This window comes from Mastomys coucha, unplaced genomic scaffold (assembly GCF_008632895.1).
Source record: "Mastomys coucha isolate ucsf_1 unplaced genomic scaffold, UCSF_Mcou_1 pScaffold23, whole genome shotgun sequence".
Classification (NCBI taxonomy): domain Eukaryota; kingdom Metazoa; phylum Chordata; class Mammalia; order Rodentia; family Muridae; genus Mastomys; species Mastomys coucha.
Genome location: NW_022196906.1, coordinates 59157625 through 59176140, shown reverse-complemented (window position 1 = coordinate 59176140; position 18516 = coordinate 59157625). Strand labels below are relative to the sequence as shown.

Here is an 18516-nt window from a genome sequence, read left to right as displayed (position 1 = left end):
CACAAAAAGGAAGGAAAGAAAATGTGCTGAATTATATTTATCCATGAGTTAGAAGATTGAACTAATGGGTCTAACACAGCAGTTGGCCGCTTAGGAAAGAAGGGTTAGAGTCCCGATTCTTGTCCATTTTATCTCTTTCTTCATTTGTGGGTCATGTGTAGGTATTAAAATCGAATTAAAAATTCTAACTAACATTAAATTTAAGAAATTAGTAAAGTATCAGGTAAATACTATAGAAAAAAGTGGTTTTGGTTGTAACATAATAACTTGATAAAATCATTTATCTCCATGTTAATTCTCACTAAATAAGTTGCAAATTGAAAAATGTCAATTTTAATAATGTGTCAGGATATTAACTGTGAAGGAAGGGAGAAACATTTGGTCAGCTGCTGAGTCAATTATAAATTGAGAACTCTTTGTTTTATATTTTTTTTATTGTTTAAAGAAACCTGGCTTTTGTTTTGCTTTATAAGATAAGACCCATCTCACATAGCTCAGGCTTATCTTGAACTCGTGATACTCCTGTCTTCATCTCTGCAGTTTTGGGATTGCAGTTATGGACTACTGCACTTGGCTTGCATTCCAGAAGAGAACTTTTAAAAACATCTTGCATACTTTTTAAGAATCCATCTCTTTCATACCCCTACAGAGCTAGCTTTCTAGTACTAGTGAGTAAGCTAGGTAGGTATAATGGCACATAGCACTTGGGAGTTTGAAGCAGGAGGATCAGGAGTTCAAGACTCTCCATGTATCCCACCCCTCAATTAAACAAACAAAACACTCTCCAGTGTGTGAGTTAATGTTATTATGTGTATGCACATGATTAAAGGACATTCAGGGCTATTGATGTGACCTAATCGTTAAATTTATTTGAATTCCTTTTCTTACCATTTGTTAGGCACAGGATTGGTAGTTAAAAGATGTGAATATAAAATGTTGTATGTATTGGCTGTTAACTATTCTTTGTCAGTACTACTAGTACTAGTAGCCAGCAGCATTCCTTTTGTAGTTTTGAGTTTGCAGAACCTAACCTTTACTTAAACCATAGACTCTCAGATCCTCTTCTCACTGAGGAGGTATCCTGCTCTTAGTATCCATTGCCTTACTGACAAGCTCAAGGCACTCAGGCATTTTCATAAATCTCTGAAAATGTGGTGTAGTTCTTGTTCATCTCTTTAAGGGATTGCTGCCCACTGTACCAGCCTCTGTGCCAAATCCTTTCATCGTTGGGATCCAAAAATATTACAGAAATACAGATAGAGGCACGCACTCAGCATACTCACCTACACTTATGCCTACACCTGCCTGACATGGGACAATTTAAGAAGCAACACTATTTCATTTGAAAAAAAATATTACTTTTATTTATTGGATGTGGGATGAGGTATGGCACAGCACATGGTTGGAGGTCAGAGAACAACCCGAGGGAGTCGGTTCTCTCCTTCCATCATGTGGGTCCCAGGGATTAGGTTATCTGCCACGTAGCAAGCTCCTTTATCAGTGAGTCGTCATGCTAACCCAGAAACTGTTTTGCAGGTTGACTTTTATGTGAAACCAGCTCTGGAGGAAGTAGGTACGGTCCTTAGCTAACTAGTTTTATTTCTTTTTTTAAACATTGATATGGATACATAAATAACAGTACTATGTAAGATCTCTGGTTCCCATATTCCTCTTTTCCAGGGCTGTAGGGTAGACAGTTTGATAGGTAGACAGTTGTTTCTGTGGTTGGTGCTACAATGAGGAGGAATCTGGCAACTGAAGTCAAGAGTAGAGCTTCAACCCTATGGGGTTGGTTTGAACCACTGTTCAGTGCTCTGTAAGTCAGGGAAGAAACTGCAGTAATCAGCACCCTAGGGCCTCCCTTTATCTCTGCCCTTTTGTAATCACATTGTAAGATCCACAGGGAGGAAATAGATTTTGTTCATGTTTATATTCTGACAAGTAACTATTCTGTATTAAAATAACACAGAATTGTAGTTATATAATTCTATAAATATAGACGTAAAGCTTTACAAAGCACAAATAACATAACGCACTCCCATGTAGCCATCCATTAATCCATCTTCCTTAGAGTGGTTTTCCATCTGCCATTTTTGCACTGATCAGATGAACTCTTGTGTCTTCCTTCTCAGTAGGTGAGTTTCTAATAGAGTGTACGTAAGAGCACCACCTGCAGCCACTGGTTCTTGACTATTATTTATGGTACTAGTAATATTCAGAGACTCACAGTGTAACTTTACCCTTTGTTCACTAAATATGTCATCCTCCAACCCTGGAGAATTAACCTGTTGATTGTCCCTCCTGAGTGACACTTCTGAGTAGCAAATATATATTATTTTTGGTTAAATATTATACTAAATTGAGATAATTTTGTGTGTGTGTGTTGTGTGATGGACGTGGTGGTGGTGGTACTGGTGCAGTCACACATTTTAAGTAAGTGTTCTGCTGCAGAGCTAACATTTTCAGCCATGTATTTTAATTTGACATAGGTTTTTCACCTAAGACTAACTTGCCTAGACTGGCTTTGAATTCCAGACCTATGAATTCTCAGCCCCTTGAAGGGCTAGGATTGTGGAAGTGTTAACCATACCCAGCCTAAAACAACTTTTAAATATCACATAAGCCTTGTGAACTGACAAGTTGGAATATTTTGAGTTGACTTAGTGTGAGGTTTATATATATATGCATATATGTATATATATACATATATATCCCTTTGAAAGTCTGAAGACAAAATTAAACTTAATTCATTTCAGAAGTTATTTTTTTAATTTATTTATATTTATTTGTTTGGAGTGTGTGTGTGTGTGTGTGTGTGAGAGAGAGAGAGGGGGGGGGCGGTGGGGGAGAGAGGGAGAGAGGGAGGAGAGAGAATGAATATGAATCAGAGGACAGCTTGTACCTTATACCTTATGGGTCTTGGGCATTGAACTCAGGTCATCATCTTGCCAGCCCAGTAAACTATTTTTTGGTATCTGTATTTTCTTCAAAGTTTTTGTGATGCTGGGAACTGAACCCAAGGCTTCATGCTAGGCAAATGCTCTATCACTGACTGAGCTTTGTGTGTATTTTCTTAAAAAGTAGTCCTGCTGCCTTTTATGTTTTTTGAAATAAAATCTCCTAGCTCAGGCTACTCTTGAACTCACTATGTAGTAGTCCAAGCTGCTTCAACTTGAAACTCTCCTGCCTTAGTCTCCTGAATAATGGGATTGCAGGAGTATACGGCAGGCCTGGCCTTCACTGTTGGTTTGCTTGTTTTGAGACAGGGTCTTACATTGTAGCCCTGGCTGGCCTGGAACTTGTGGCAGTCCTCCTGCTTTAGCCTCCCAAGTGCTGGGATTATAGTTGTGAATCATCATGACTATCCTACAATTCCCCACGCCCCCTTATATTTTAAACTCAGCTATGTCTGAAGATTTGGTTTAAAATGTCCTAAAGTGGATGCATATACTAAAATCTATTAGTTAAAAGCTATTCACTGGATTTGTATAAATTAGGTCGTTTTTACACTTGCCCTTTGTGCCACTGGAGCATAACATAAGTTGTAGTAGTTGCATTTGAGTACACATTCTTGGATAAACAGAAACCTAATACTGGTGTGAATGGGATTTTAAAATACTTAACATGAGTTAAGGAGATCCCATTCGTTACCTTGAAAATAACATTTTGCTTCATTTTTCAAACATCTATTGTGGTAATTTTCATTCTTCCAGCTGTTTAAAGTAACTATACCAAATGAGGGTTAGTACTGTCTTAAACATAAAATGTATAGATTTTCAGTGTGCAACACAACAGTAGGCATTCTTGTAGTGTTAGTTTGAGAATCCATTTTATTTTGTATAAGGTACATCCTCTGCACAGTGAACAAATATATTACAAATCTGTGGTTTAAAAAAGTATTGCCATTTCATAGTCTCTCACACTATTGTACAATAACTGTGTTTTCTTTGTTTGACTTGTATACATATTAATTTACTGGATTGAAATTTTCATTTTGAAAAATAATTGAGCAGATCTTTCCAAATCGACTATAGAATGCACAGCGCACATGTTGAGGCTGACCGCAAACCTGTTTGTGATTGTTAGACAGAAATTCCTAACAGTTGCTCTGCATGATCGGAATGTCCTAGTGCTAACTCTTAGCTATGTGAAGGCTGCTGCTGTCACCATACTTAATCACGTCTTTGCCCTCTCCCTTCTCTGTATTGCCTGACTGAACTATGTTACTTGAAATGTTGTAGACTGCTACACCTGGAGAGTTGTTAGAGCTCTGCTCCCACTCTGTGTCTCTCTTCTTTCATGTGTGGGTAATAAAGGAGCCCGAAGAGGGCAAGTGACCCAACAAGAGTGCTGCCAACTTCTCTTGACTTGATGCTCTAGCCATCCCACCTCTTGCTGGATACTTTGTGCAGAGTGTAGTTGGCAAGAGAGAAATGAGATTTGGAATTTGCATGACTGCAGTTTGCCAGGTAGCAGTTATTGTACATGCAAGATAAGGAAAGAAGATAAAGCCTGGGATTGAGACACCATTTCTGCTTGCTGGTTGGACTTTACCATGCTTCTTCATCCTTGCTTCACAAAGATAATAGAGCACTTGTGGCCCTGAAATACTGAGGTGAGTCTCTTAACTATATTTCTTTATACATATGTATGAGAAATATTAACTTAGGTCTACCAATATTTCCTAATGTCTCTATTTTAATAAGGCTTTTGGGAAAGTTCACTATTGGTGATGCCTCGCTTCCATGCACACATGCAACATTCATGTATGTGTTCCTCTAATGCTAATGCTGGCTTATGCCTTGAGTGAAGTGAGCAAAGAGATTTGCTCATATATTTATTTTCTTTCTTTTGCTGATTATTACTCAAACTAAGGTTATCATCCCTACTTCCTGTAGCAGTATCTAGCTTTACAGTCTTCTAGTCGCTCTTCTATAAACCCTTTTTAGGTAATTTCTACTGGCTCTTGACTCTTATTCCTCTTAAGAGCATGGGATGGCACAAAGGTAACCATTAACTCCCACCTTGCCCCTTCTTTTCTAAATTCTTGTGAAGAGGTCCTATAGGACTTGGTGATTGGCCATTCAGAATTGTCCAAGCCTCAGTTTACCTGCTGTTACCTGTGCAGTGGAAGTTATGGACTTCTCTGAACAGGAGATTGAAAGCACCAACTAATGGAATACATATTTGCCCATCTCGGGCAGTGAACTTTTATGTTTTTTTGTTTTTGTTTTGTTTTACATTTATTTCATTTAGTTGCATCAAAAACATAATGTATGCTAAGCAACATAAGCTTGCCATGCCCATTGTGTAATTTCTTCTATACCTTTAGGTTCCATACTACATCAAGCACCATCTATGAAGAACTGCTCATAAACAAGTCATGGAACTCTGACTAAGTAACTTGAGTGATCCAATTATGTTGTTGGGGAAACTTCATTCTTACAAGCCTATGCCTTTTATACAATGCTGCTGATCTACCCCTGGTCCGTCCTTAGTAGGCAAGGCCTCTCCCACTGAGCTACATTCCCAGCCTGGTGACCATTTTCTAAAAGCAGCATCTTAGTTCTCTTGTGCACACAGAATGACTCAAGTATTGGGTGAACCAATTCAGTAAAGCCAGGCAAGAGCTGGCATTCATTATTCTTGAACTTTGACTGGCATAGAAATCATTCTAGAGTGAATGAAACTGCTACTCTTTTGAAACAATTACTTTTCCCCTCTTTCTGTTTTGTCTACTATCACCAATAATTATTTAATAAAGAAAGTGAGCCTGTCTTTATTAAATAATTAGGCTATATTTTAAACTCTGATTGTGGCTGTTATAATTTGATGGGGCATACCTATATGAACACAGACCGCAGTTAATATTAGAACAGTTCATGCCCACATACCAATTTCCTTAGATACTGAAACAGATGTTGAGGATAATAACAATCAACAGCACATATACATTTCAGGCACTTTAAAGTGCCCTCTCCCTTCCCCAATTTTCTTTGCCTCCTTGGAAAGTTTGCAGAACCTAAGCTACATGCTTCTTAAGCGTTGTTTCAGAATACTAAATACATATCTTTTAGCTGATGTTGATGAATAGTGGTATCTTTAATGTTCTAAAAATCATATCCAGGACATTTAGGGCTGAAGACTGATAGGATTTGCTTTTGTGAACAGACTTTCTTGAACAGTTACCCCAATCCTGTTTGGAAGTGTTTCTTTCAATCCAGATGAAGGAACTAATAACACACAGCTCAAGGCATTCTGTACTGATATTTCAAGTCATGGATTGTCTTCTTTCAGAGTCAGAAAATAGTCAGCAGAGCACACTAAGAGAGACACTTATCCCTCTTACTGCTTGTCCTGGAAGGGCCCATGGGCAGGGCTCTGTCTTACTGGGAGGAGGTCATAGTGACCAGGAATATGGCTGTTCCTAGGTAGGTCGTATGGATTCTGGATATAGCTGGAGTTATGACCTCGGCCTTCTTGGACCACATTGACTGTGGGCTCTAAGGAATATAGTGAAAAATGAGTTCAGAGAATAGATTAGCGTTGTTGCCTTGATGGGAGGGAAGAAAGTTCTATTCAACTTGTTGGGTGTATGTATACATCTGACAAATTCAGGAGGATTAGGATGGAGGCTTGCTCAAGAGAGGGAAAAACCTAAGAGAGTGTACTATCAGAATCCCAGTCTCTGCTCACAAGAAGAGATTTAAGACATCCTAGAGGTGTGGGTCTCATGAGTGCATCTAGGATTGTAATTGAAACTGGGGGAGGTGTAAGAAGTGATTTAGAAACTTATAAACGGCCATTCTGATTGTTTTCATTTTCAGCCTTAGATTTGTATTAAGAATAGTCTAAGTGTTGTGTACTGGTTCTCCACCCTCACTGTTTCTACTACTTATCAGTTGTGATTTGTAAGCAGGGTGCCACAAGGTTTTGGTTTCCAGCATTAGAGGGAAGAGCAGACCTGAGACAGAGTTTCTCCTCAGGTTCCTTCAAATGCAACCAAACAGAAGGTTGTGTTATGGAGATAGATGAGTGGAGGAGGGCTTGTTTTCACTTGAAATGCTGCACTGTTGCCCTACTGTTGCCCTGGTTTTGCTAAGTTATGTGAGACACCTACCAACTTCATATATATTTTTATTAGATGTCGACAAGGATGGCACATCTGTGTACGGAGACCCCATGTGCACAGGTGACTTCATTTCTACATAACTGCTTTCTGGAAGCTTGCAGGTGAGGATGGGTGGGTCCTTAATTGTGGCGTAAGGGTTTTCACTGCTGTTCAAGGAGCAAGTGCTAGAACTGCACACAGATTCTTTCATGTAATCTGTAAGGCAAGAGAGATTTCTTAGGACAAGCAAGGACATAGGATTCATTTAAATACCAGAAACAGACATCAGTCAACTTTGTGTGCTTTCAGGATCCTGGGCTGGAAAAGGCTGTCGTACTAAAAGATTAAGTTTTATTAAATGTCTTAAGGTATGCTTTTTCAGGCATTCTTTTCTCACAAAAACATGTTTTTGGAGGGCAAAAAAAAAAAAAATGGCTGGTTATTGTCATTAGATAGTAGCTCAGGATAGTCACAGGGTATTTTTACATGTATTACTTAGTTTATACAAATGCTCTCTGGCCTCTTACGGGGTAGAAGCCCAGACAGATACAGTAACTTGGCTAGGGTGATAAGCTAGTTATAGCACTGCAGACAGAGCCAAGACTTAAATCTATGCTCTGGGACTTCTTTGCCCCATATTTTCTGTGATACCATTCTTTGGGTTGTAATGATTAGAGGCTTTGTAAGCAGCAAGCATGTATGCCTTTTAGTGTGATGTCAACAGTTTAGCAGCCTTAAGCAAATAGCAGCATCCCTGCCTTCCAGGAGCTCATGCTTAGAGTGGGCTAACTGCAAGCCTCAGTCTCTAGTTGGCCTTTGAAATGTAGCTTTGTCTCAGCTCAAAGTGCCATCTAGGCTCCTCTCACCCAGTCCTTGGGAATGTGAGTCATGAGAGCTCAGTTGCTCAAGGGTGCAGAGTGATGTCAACATGAGATGAAGTGACAGAAGCTCTATTGGGGGAAGAAGGTCCCTTAGTGACTTGGAGTCACAGAGAAGAAGGGACTCCCTCCTTCAATTGCTACTCTTCTTTCCTTTGAGGGTGATGATCTGTCTATGCATTCTAGGACTTGCCAGGAAAAAACAGTAAATTAACCTGACAGTTATGACCCTTAGCTGTGAGGCACTGACAGGCATGATGTCTGGAAATAACCTGAATGGCTGGAGCTTGACAGTCAAGTGTGACCTGAGAAGCCTCTCACCTCTAAATGTCTGAAATTCTCAGGGAATCTTCTAGATAACCACCACAGTTTACACTCAAGGCTACTATTGTTACTAAGCTCCCTGCCCCAGCTTGTGAGTTTACTGAAAATGTTAGAGTGAAAGTCATGTGACTCAAGGGGAACTGACGTGCGCCACCCTGAGTAGGTACAGTGAGGAACAGTTATTCTGAAAGTAGGTAGCTCTTTTTTTGAACAGGCAGCAGCTCCTTGGTTTTGTGTAGAAGTGCATTCAACTGTTTCCTTCAGGTTCAGAAAGCTGTGACAGAGTAACTTTTTCTCTTCCTCCCACCTCAATGCTTATGAAGAAATTGAAACTTAGAGTGGGGAAGTAAATTCCTCAGGGTCCCATTGGCTCTCAGTAGCAAAGCCCTTGTCATCCCAGGTGAGCTAACAAGTTGGAGAGGTTGGCTTTAGTCTGGTTGGTATAAGGCAGACCTTTGTAGCACCTGACTCAGGAAAAATCATTCTTGCTAGATAACAAGCGATCTCAGCTAGTTCTAGCTAGGACTGAAAGGTAGGTAAATAGGTTCTACTTCTGCTGATGGAAGCCTACCCACATAGAAAAAGGGGGCTTGGGTCCTGCATTGTGACTTGCCTAAAGCCATCTATCTTAGTTTGCCTCTAAGTACTTCCTTCGTACAGGGGAGTGGTATAAGCCTGAGAACCTCCCAGTCAGTCCCAGCATGGTTGGTCTAAACTCATCAGGCAGTGAGAAAGGCTCAAGGCCTGATTGCATACCTTGTGGAATTGAGGGATAGCTTATTTTGTGTAGCACTGGAGTGAGTGATTTTCGTTCCAGTTATTTGAAACTTAGGTGCTGAGTGTGATTTGGGAGGCATCATTTGGGAGACAAAGGCTAGCAAATATTTTAGTTTAAGGCCAGCTGGGATCACAGCCAGGCTAGCCAGGGCTTTATAGTGAGACCTTGTCTCAAACCAAACAGAAAGAAAGAAACTTAGTATTTTTTAAAGGGGGGTGAGGGTCGGGGGAGGGCATTACAGGACTGCTGTTACTGTTTAGAAATGAGGAAACCAAAGCTCAGTTTGTTAGTCTAATGCTTAGTGCTGAGGACTCAACCATTGTCTTATCTGACAATGAAGACTTTTCCCCCCTCAGGAGATCTAGTTATCCAAGTGTAAACTCTTTACAGCTGCTTCAGTCAGTCCTTCTTAGCAATCCCAAGGTCTGCTGAGAGGAAAAGCTAAGCTTCAGGCTTAATGACTGACTTGACTTAGAGCAGTGGGAAAGCCTTAGAGCCTCAGCCAGCTGTATTTTCACTGGAAAGTGAAACATTGGGATACTCTCAATATTTGAATAACTTTTGAATGTTAGCGTTTATTCATTTCGGTGTATTCCTTTTCCTGAGCTAAGTTGGAGCGGGGGGTAGGGAACCAGGCTCAGGGCCAAGGGTCTTCTCAAGGTTTGCAGGTCAAGACAGGATGGAAAAATCCATGGAGAGTGGAGATTTCGAAGGGTGCTGAATTATCCCATCTTTCCTGAGAACTGGAGGAGTTGGGGCAAGGCAAGCTGGAAAATTCAGCTTCAGGAAGCCAAGCTTTTCTCTTGAGTCATCCACCTGCCTGCCATGAGAGCAGGGTGTGGGGAGAAATAACCAGCTGGGCTAGAGTACTTCCTCATCCTTTCACAGACACGCCCATTTCAGTCCCTTCCTATCAGGGCACTGTGCAAAGAAAGGGGAAGCCTGCAGTCCTCCAAGTGCCCCTGCATTTACTCTCCTTCTTTCCTCCCCTGGACCATATGTAGTCATGCATATTATCACAGTCAGAATGGGTTTCTGAAATGAACATCTTCATTTTTGAGGAAGTACAAGTCTAGAGAGGAAATGACTTCCCAAAGTTGCTCTATGAATGAATGTTCTGAACCTATTAAGATTTGCTATCAATTTAAGCCCCAATTTATTCAAATGTATGTGGAAACCCAGGCATTAATTAAGTATCTGTTGCTCACTTCTGAGCTACTTCTACTGAGGAGGCCTGCTGCTTCTGTTCTTGGGGTTAAGTTTGCATTCTTCAACAAGAGATAGGATATGGGGAGGGATGAGACAGAGGATCTAAAGTCCAGAGAATACTGGCTAGTTACAAAAGGAGTTTTCAGGATGTTAGTGGCTTCTAAATGTCTGAGAACCCAAAATTACTTAGAGAGGCATGGAGCTCAGGTGGCAAGGTAGCACAGGCTGGGGGAATGACAGTAAAGCTCAAGGATCCCCAGACAGAAGGTGGAGAGTAGCGGATTTTTTTCCTGTCAGACTTTGAAAGCATGACAGACAAGGAATTGGAAACTAGACAGTTTATTGTACAGTCATATTGCTGAAGGGGGAAGGGAGGACAAGCTCTTAAGCTGTGTCAGCATTCTCCTTCAACCTCCCAGGGTGACAGAGTTCCCGGTTACAGAGAAGAAAAGTGGATGTGACCTGAATTAGGGCTTTTAACACATCAGAGAGGTGGTGCTATTACAGCTGTGCTTTTTAAAGAGGAAGAAGCCAAGACCCACAGATACTGCTGTGTCTAGTGAGCACCATACAGTTGAACTAGAACCCAAATCTTCTCATTCTCTGCGCCCCTCCTCCACTCCCACAGTTTGGGAAACATCCAGACTCTTAGTCCTGCTGAGTTTGGCCTTGCCCTTTTTTGCTTTAGGAAATAGTTTAAATTGGTGACATGAAGTAGCTGATCCAGATGTTTGGTAGGATTGTTCTGTTTTATAAGCTCTTCTGTAAAGCTCTACACTAGTATTTCACTTGCCTCTCTTTGAACTCTTATTGTGCCATATTGGCTCCCAACACTTGATGGTACATTTGCCTACCCAGTTCTCTCTAATTTAAAAGCTGATTAGAGGCAGTGACGAATCTGGCTGCTTGCCTGTTAGAGCCTCCCATGCACTCAGATGATCCCATAAGACAGGAATGCAATGATGAAGGCAGAGACTGGCTTTCATTGGCTTTGTTTTACATTTATGGTTTAGAGTTTAAAAGTAGTTACCCGAAACACCATGCCCAGGATGACAAGGTGTCTGGAGAGGTGTGCTTGTATGCCAATCTCAGGGCCTGTCTGAGCTTTTCTCCATTGAGTCATACTTCTTCAAAGTCTCAAAGGCCCTGGAAGAGCTGTGTAGTCCCCATTCAACATGGAGAAAGAAACTGAGGCTTTGGGTCACAGTGACTAAGTGGTACAATTGCTCTTCGGTAGGCAACCTCACATACTGAAATGGTGTTTGCCTCCATTTGGATGGTTTAAGGCAGAACCCTCAGAAACTTGCCATAATACAGCTCCCAGGGGATTACTGCCTGTGGGCTGGCTTGGAATTTGGGGATGGCCTCCCTCCTAGACAGGTCTCCTTGGGTTTGCATATCCTAACCCAGCTGATGGTCACTCAGCCTTGATGTTCTCTTGCTTGTAGAACACAATGCCACCTGGGTCTTGCTCATCCCACTTCTGATAGCCATTTCCCCAAGAGTTGTACACAAGTTGTTCTCCTTGGTTAGGAGATGGCCATGCTAGGTCTGCAAGACCCGAACAGAAACCTGGGAGAGTTTAGACAAATGATAGTTGGGTAATAAAATATATAAAGATATCCTGAGGTGCTCCTTGCAATTGCAGAGTGTGGGGCCCCTGCATCTGTAATTTGAACCCACTTGCCAGGTGATTCTGGTGTAGCGCTAGATTTAGAATATCAGTCGGGATCTTTGCGTTTTTTACTGCTCTTTCAATTTGACTGAGACTTTGAGACATTTCCCAGAGACATCACATTGGTACCACTTTTATAATACACAAAAGCACTTCCCATCCGACTTTATTGGACACCCAAGATAACCTTGTTAGATAATAAGACAGGCATGAGTCAACAGGCGTAATTATCCCAACCTTGCAGGTGAAGAAACAACCTTAGGAAGCCACGGTTAATGAGTGACAGAGTTCCAAAGCTCCCTGCCTAGCTCACGTGTCCCAGCGTTAAAACCTAGGACCTATTCCAGGGACTGGACTTGATCTTTGTTTTTTGGCTTCACCTGTAGGCTTCCTAGAGGGATGGTCCACCTTGTATGTAGTTCCTGTGGCGAAGACATCTGTCTTGGCTTCCCTGCTCTTGGGCGCAGAGATCTCTTGAGGGTGAGGGCCATACAATATTAACACTGGGTATCATTTGTATTCCTTGTGCCCCAAAAAGGCAGCAGGTGCAGGGTGGTGTTCCTTGCCAGTACAATGACAGAAGGCCTCTGGGGCAGGTATTTATTTCAGATTTATAATCAATTTAACTCATACTAATTGGTTGGATAATGACGATCTACATTTCTGAAGACATTTAGTTGGCATCTATAACAAACCCACAAGCGTGTGCTAAGCAGGTGCAACTGCAATGGAAAGATGAATTCATTATTATTAGGATTGTTCCTCCTGGGCAGAGCCGCCCAGTGGCTCTGGGTCCTGTGATCTTTTTAGCTTTTGTTTTTTTTTTTAAGGGGTTTGGGGTTTGCAGTTTCTCTCAGGCAGAATTCCTTGCCATCTCAAGTCTGTAATCTCTTGCTAAGCCCTGTGTAACAGGACATCAGGATTAGATACTCTACCTTTGAAGCCTTTGTCCATAATGTATGTGTTCTGACGTCTGTCCATTCCGCAAGTGCCTGCATAAAAACAGAAGGAAAAAGATACAGGGTGAGGTTCCCTAGACCACTGTGTCTCCTCCTCCCTGTGCAGTTTTCTTCTTTTACCAAGAAAATAGTTGCTTGTTCCTAGGAGACTATTCTAGATTCAATCTATTCTAAATAATTCTGAACAGGCTCATTCTGAATTCATCTCTGAATTCTTAAAAGGCTCATCACATTAAGATGGGCTCCAGCACCCTCTTTTCTTTGGCTTTCCTCTTAACTTGCTCCTTGCAGGATGCTATCTGTGATCTTTGTAGATGAAGTGCCAGGCTCTGGAGGCACAGGGTTAAGAAATGAAGCCAGACCAGTGCTTAGCTGGAGGGAAAGGTGCAGCGAGTTCTGATTCTTTCTTTTGGCTCTGGAGACAAGGTTTCTCACCTGTTAGCTCTGATCCTGCCTTGCCTGGATCTGGGGGTGCCAGGAAGAAGTAACAAGTAGGAGGAGTACTTGATGAGTATCTTTCCAGGAAGAACAATCATTCCTAGCCACAGCCAGTTTGTTTAGTTACTCATTTTGAAGAGGGTGGAGAAGGAGGGCTTTGTTCTGAAAATGCTGCAAATGCTTTTCAGTTTTAAGGAATTATTTCTTCATTTTGCTGTTAGTTAACTTTTCCCTGGGTTCCCAGAATGCACAGTCCTCGGCCCTAGACAGAAGCAGGATGTAAACTAGAGTTGATTGCTACAAGTGCTCCTAGGGGTGGAGCGAGTCTGGTCTTTCCATGTTGTTCAACTCAAAGTTAGTCCTTTCACTCTGTTAGGTTTTTTTTTTCCCCAAGGATATATATGTTGTCTATATACACATAAGTGTAGGTGCCTACAAATGCCAGATCTGGCTCCTCTGGAGTTTTAGGTGATTGTGAAATGTCTGATATGGCTGCTGAGAACCAAGAGCAGTATGGGTTCTTAACTAGACACACCCTGGTCTTTAACTGAAAACAGTCCCAAAATATATTGACTCCACCTAACTTGCCCACATTTTTTACACTGAAGACAAACCCACTGATACTTGTCCGTCCTCCATATAGAGTTCCCACATTGAATTTGCAGGAGTTCATATCTGTCTTGGCTTACATACCTTCCTGAGAGATAAAACAGAACTGAGCCATTCTAAAAGGCCTGTAGGAACCCATACACTTCAAAAACATGCAGCAAGCCATGTTGACCTGGATTTATCACTTAATAATAGTCATCGAAGAAAGGAGGGTATGTATAATGTTAGCCGCCACCACCCCTTCTTTATAAAACAAGAAACAGGTATTCCCTCCTAGTGGCCACAGCCTAGCTGCCTGGGAGCTAACAAGTGACGGTGTGATGCTCTGGCTACAGTGGTTGAAGGTCTGTGGGACAAGGAGAACTGAGGCTGAGGCCAGATGAGGCCTCATGCTCCTGTTTAGACCTCAAGGTGGAATGAAGGTAGGGATTAAAAGTCTAAAGGGTATTAAATGCTTAGCCATAATTGAGGAGCACACAGCCATCAGGGTCCTTGCAGCCATGCCTATTCAACAAGACAGTTCTGAAGCTGCATGCTTCCTGGACCGGAGACCTGTGGAAGTTGACTCAGTGTCACTGGAGCACGAGTCAGCCAGAGCCTAAACTCAAACCCAGAACTGTCTAGCATTCTGAGGCCTTTCCCCACGGTGCCTGCCCTAGAGGGGCTACTTTGTAGAGAGGCCACATTCTCTGTCCATCCATTATATTTCTTTGACACTCATTTCTGTTACGGATGCAAGTTTCCCTTTTGGAGACTTAGTTGTCAAGTGTCTTTTGACACCTCTCTCAGGGTACTAGGAGAAGGTGTTGCCTACCTTTTCCCTGTCTTTGCTTGACAATCCTACCTCATTTTCCTTAAAGATACAGTTTGGGCCACTGTTAGGTCTGGGGCCTTTCTGGAAATCATTGAGCTTTTTTTGTCCAGAGAGCCATCCTTCTGTTACCAACACCATGATTGGGCTGCATATCACATAATGGAGGGAATATAGCTAGGCTGTGTCGCCTCCACAAGCAACCCCAATTTGTCCACCTCAGCTAGCATGATGGGGTAAAAAGGCTAGTGGGAAAGGCTGGAATAGACTGCCACCTTTGGGTAGGGCCTAGGGGATAGTCTAGTCATAGGAAGGCTCCGTAGGGACAGGGATGGGGTATAGGACAGTCTGCTCTCAGGGTGGAAGGAAAGGCTGGGGGGTCTGACCTGGTGAGTGTGGCTCAGCATGGCGGCTGAGGTGTCTAAGTTCAATGTAGAAGTCCTCGGGCGGGTACCTGGCCTCCAGAGCACTGATCTGGAAATGGGAGTCTAGTGAGAGGAATGACAGGGAGGAGCCATTATTCCTAAGGCCTGGATGGCAGGAGAAGGGGGTGGGAAGCAAAGGACAGGCGAGGGGCAGGCCAGAAGGAATCAAGGTCTTCATGTAACATCCAGAGGGCTGGGGCATCTATCTTTTCCTCCTCCCTTCCCGCTCCATTCCACCTCTGCTAGGGCAGAAGGAAGAAGCCCTTGAAAAGTGCCAGGCAAAGGCTCCTTCTTCATGGTGGCAAATAAACTTTCTGCTTCCACCTGGGAATCTCTATATCCCATCCCTAAACTGGGCCATAACCAAGTGCTCCCTGTACACTTAACCACAGGGGAAGCCATGCTCAGGACTCAACTCATTCCATTTGAGATGGGGCAGCTCCCTTCACTACAGAGATCAGGGTGGGACTGGTGGGGAAGATGACTCAAACCACTACTGACCTAACACGTTCACATAGCTGTAGGGGGTCCAGCCTGCTGTGTCTCTGTCAAGGGACTTGTTACTGAGCTGTTTGGAGAGGAGACCCAGTTAATACCTCATGTCTCTGCTGCCCTTCCCCAAGTTGGTGCTTGGCCCAGCCTTTGTGAACCCATGCTCCTGAGCTCCTAGGCCCTGGATGACCAGATGCTGTGTTATAAGCTATCAGACTGTAGTTGAGGCCAGTGAGAACAGAATGTGCCCAAACCAAGTTCTCAGGTGCCTGTGACATACATGGGTAGAAACAGGAGTGTGGGGCTGTGCTGCAGGAAAGGAAGCTCTGTCAGTTCCCCATGTGTAACATGGCATCTCCAGTACAGAGGTATAGTTGCCTGCAGGGCTTGCCCACCTGGGTTATATATGAGAATTTCTTTATGTGACTAATGATGCAATACTCTCCCTGCATTCTCTCTTAAAGATGCCCTTTATGTGAGGCAAGGATGTTACTTCCGACATGGAACCATACTCAGACACACAAGAGCTAGAGGCAAAGCTGGTTCTTGAACTCAGATCTTAGCTGCCTTGTCCCTTCAATGGCATCATGCCTGCCTTTTGTACAAATGATCTGCCAGGAGGGATTCTTGTCTACATAGGGCCAGTCTCAGCCCCTGTGAAATGAGCCAAACCAGAGGGTTGGCCTCCTCTGCAGTAACTTCAGTCTTCTACTGAAAGAATGGCTGACTCTTAAGACAAATAATGACATAGCCTGGAACCTTTGACTCATCCCTGCCTGGTGCCTCTAGCCTATTGCGGCTTTGATAACATGGCTGTAGTTAATCTCAAGGGCTGCTTGTTGGGCAATTAAGTTCTCTACTCTCATCTTCATCCTCAAGCTTAAAGCCATACTGAGCCTGAAAACAAGAGTCTTGAGTAGAAAAATGGCAGGCAGAATGGCCAAAGCTATCGGTACCCTGCATGCAACTTGCCTGTTTGATAGAAAAGCAGCCCCAGGTCTGTGGGCTGATGGTCAGTCCTCAGGGAACAAATGGAGAGGATTCTTAGCTGCAAGAAAGAGCCCTAAAATATCAAAGCTATGCTCCTGTGCCAGGATAGAAGGTACAGGTACAGGAAGCCAGGTATCCTGGGATTGTCACTCACTAAATAGTCTTGCCCTTCTGAGTATATGTGTGTGGCACATGCTCAGGTGAGTGTTGGGAAGTATGTGCAGCAAGAACTCCTCACAAACCTTACCTTTGGTGGGCTCTTGATATCTGTCTTTCAACTCCGCCTCTTACTGGTCCATCAAGGGATGCACCACATGTTATCTGCACACATATGTGCTAAGACATCTCTTTATAAGATTTGTAATATTTGTGACTAAGGATATCTACCTATTCTATGACCCAGTGCTGTGCTTGGAGCTGTCAGGGAGGACACTGGTCCACCCCCACTCCTCCCTTTAGCAAGAACGCTACAGTGTTTGGGTTGACATCAGATGTGTGTATTTGATGAAATTTATGCCCAAGTTTAAGAGGCATCAAGTAGTTAATTGAATAATGAGTTACAGTCTGTTGCTTTAATACATTGCAGTAATCCTTGGTGAGTATATAGATTGGCATGTGGAATAGGATAGCTACATGTGATATTACTGTGTTCTGGTAGGTACTAGTTAACTACACCTGAGGTACAGATAAGTTCCAATGAGTGGGCAATGTGGTGTGGTTTCATGGGATAGATCTTGTCTCCATACAACATACTCTTTGCCTGTTACGTGATTCAGAGTTCTCATGTCCCATGAGTCCTAGAACTACTCTTAATGTATAATTTCCACATACCCTTTATGTTGGGGTGCAGTTCCTTCTTGGGCAGAGGGGAATGCTAAATGGAGAAAATAGTGGGTGAGGACTGGGGAGCCAGGGGGCCAGTACCTTGGTGGGGCTGTTCCTGTCCAGAGTGCTGGCCTGGCTGGTGGCAGGCCCCCCACACGCCAATGTGTGGTAGCTGGCATTGGAAAGGCACTGGGCATGGCTGCTACTTTGAGACAAATCTGGGAAGAGAACAAGGAGCCATATTCCATCATATACCTGCCCTTGGTTGAGATACCCCCAAACTAATGTTGGGATTGAGCAATTTTGAGTATCCCCGGCAAAGAGGCAGCTAATCTCCCACATCCTCAAGCTGTGTGGCATCCACTAGCCCTGCAGCAAGCAGGAGAGAGCCTGCCAGCATTTGTTCTTACTTACTAATGCCCACCCTCTTTACAGCTCACAGACCAGGCTTGCTAGTATAGGGTGGCATGGTCACCTGAAAGCTGCTGAATGCTGGCTCTAATGGCTTTATGTCTTTGAGTTGCTATTTTGGGTGGATTGACTTTGTCTTGATTTCCCTTATGTTCAGACCCTAGTAATAAGTAGAGAAGTCCATTCTTGTTGATCCCAGCTCTTCTGAGGATTCTACAGGACTGGGAAAAAAACAGCCCCTCCTGCTCATTGTCATGAACTTCCAAAGTTCTACAAGCCTTGGCCTACATCAGAAGATGTTGCTTTGGCTGGCCCCAAAGTGGCTAGAAGGTCTCTGAATGCATCGTCTATACTGGAGCCAGCTCTTTCTATCCTGTTCTTGGCATAGAGCTATCACACAGAAGACAACACTTAGCAGGAATGGCACATGTGGTCTGGATACTCTGAAATTAAGTGAGCTATGAGCCATTGGAAAGGCATCACTCCCAACAGGGCAGACCTAACCACAACCAAGACAGTTTGGGAGCATCTACTGGTTAGCTAAATATGAAGCACAAAGCTTTCTCTTCAAGGTAGCAGTC

The 18516-nt window shown here is 43.0% G+C and overlaps 1 protein-coding gene across 6 annotated transcripts in view; it reads right to left on the bottom strand.

The window, feature by feature from the left end:
• Positions 1 to 3807: 3807 nt before the first annotated feature.
• The window catches only part of Megf11 (multiple EGF like domains 11), a 325224-nt gene continuing 310515 nt past the window's right edge, over positions 3808 to 18516 (bottom strand). For 2 of the 6 annotated variants that reach the window (XM_031346087.1, XM_031346088.1), the window contains 6 exons: positions 17624 to 17742; positions 15719 to 15785; positions 15179 to 15280; positions 12911 to 12967; positions 7121 to 7327; positions 3808 to 6503 (listed from right to left, as the gene is read on the bottom strand). In XM_031346087.1, the coding sequence (XP_031201947.1) occupies positions 6346 to 6503; positions 7121 to 7327; positions 12911 to 12967; positions 15179 to 15280; positions 15719 to 15785; positions 17624 to 17742 (710 nt within the window). In that variant the 3' untranslated portion in view covers positions 3808 to 6345. Of the gene's footprint in view, positions 6504 to 7120; positions 7328 to 12910; positions 12968 to 13519; positions 13635 to 15178; positions 15281 to 15718; positions 15786 to 17623; positions 17743 to 18516 lie in introns of those variants that run through there. The other 4 variants (XM_031346090.1, XM_031346089.1, XM_031346091.1 and 1 more) reach the window with 4 other exon arrangements.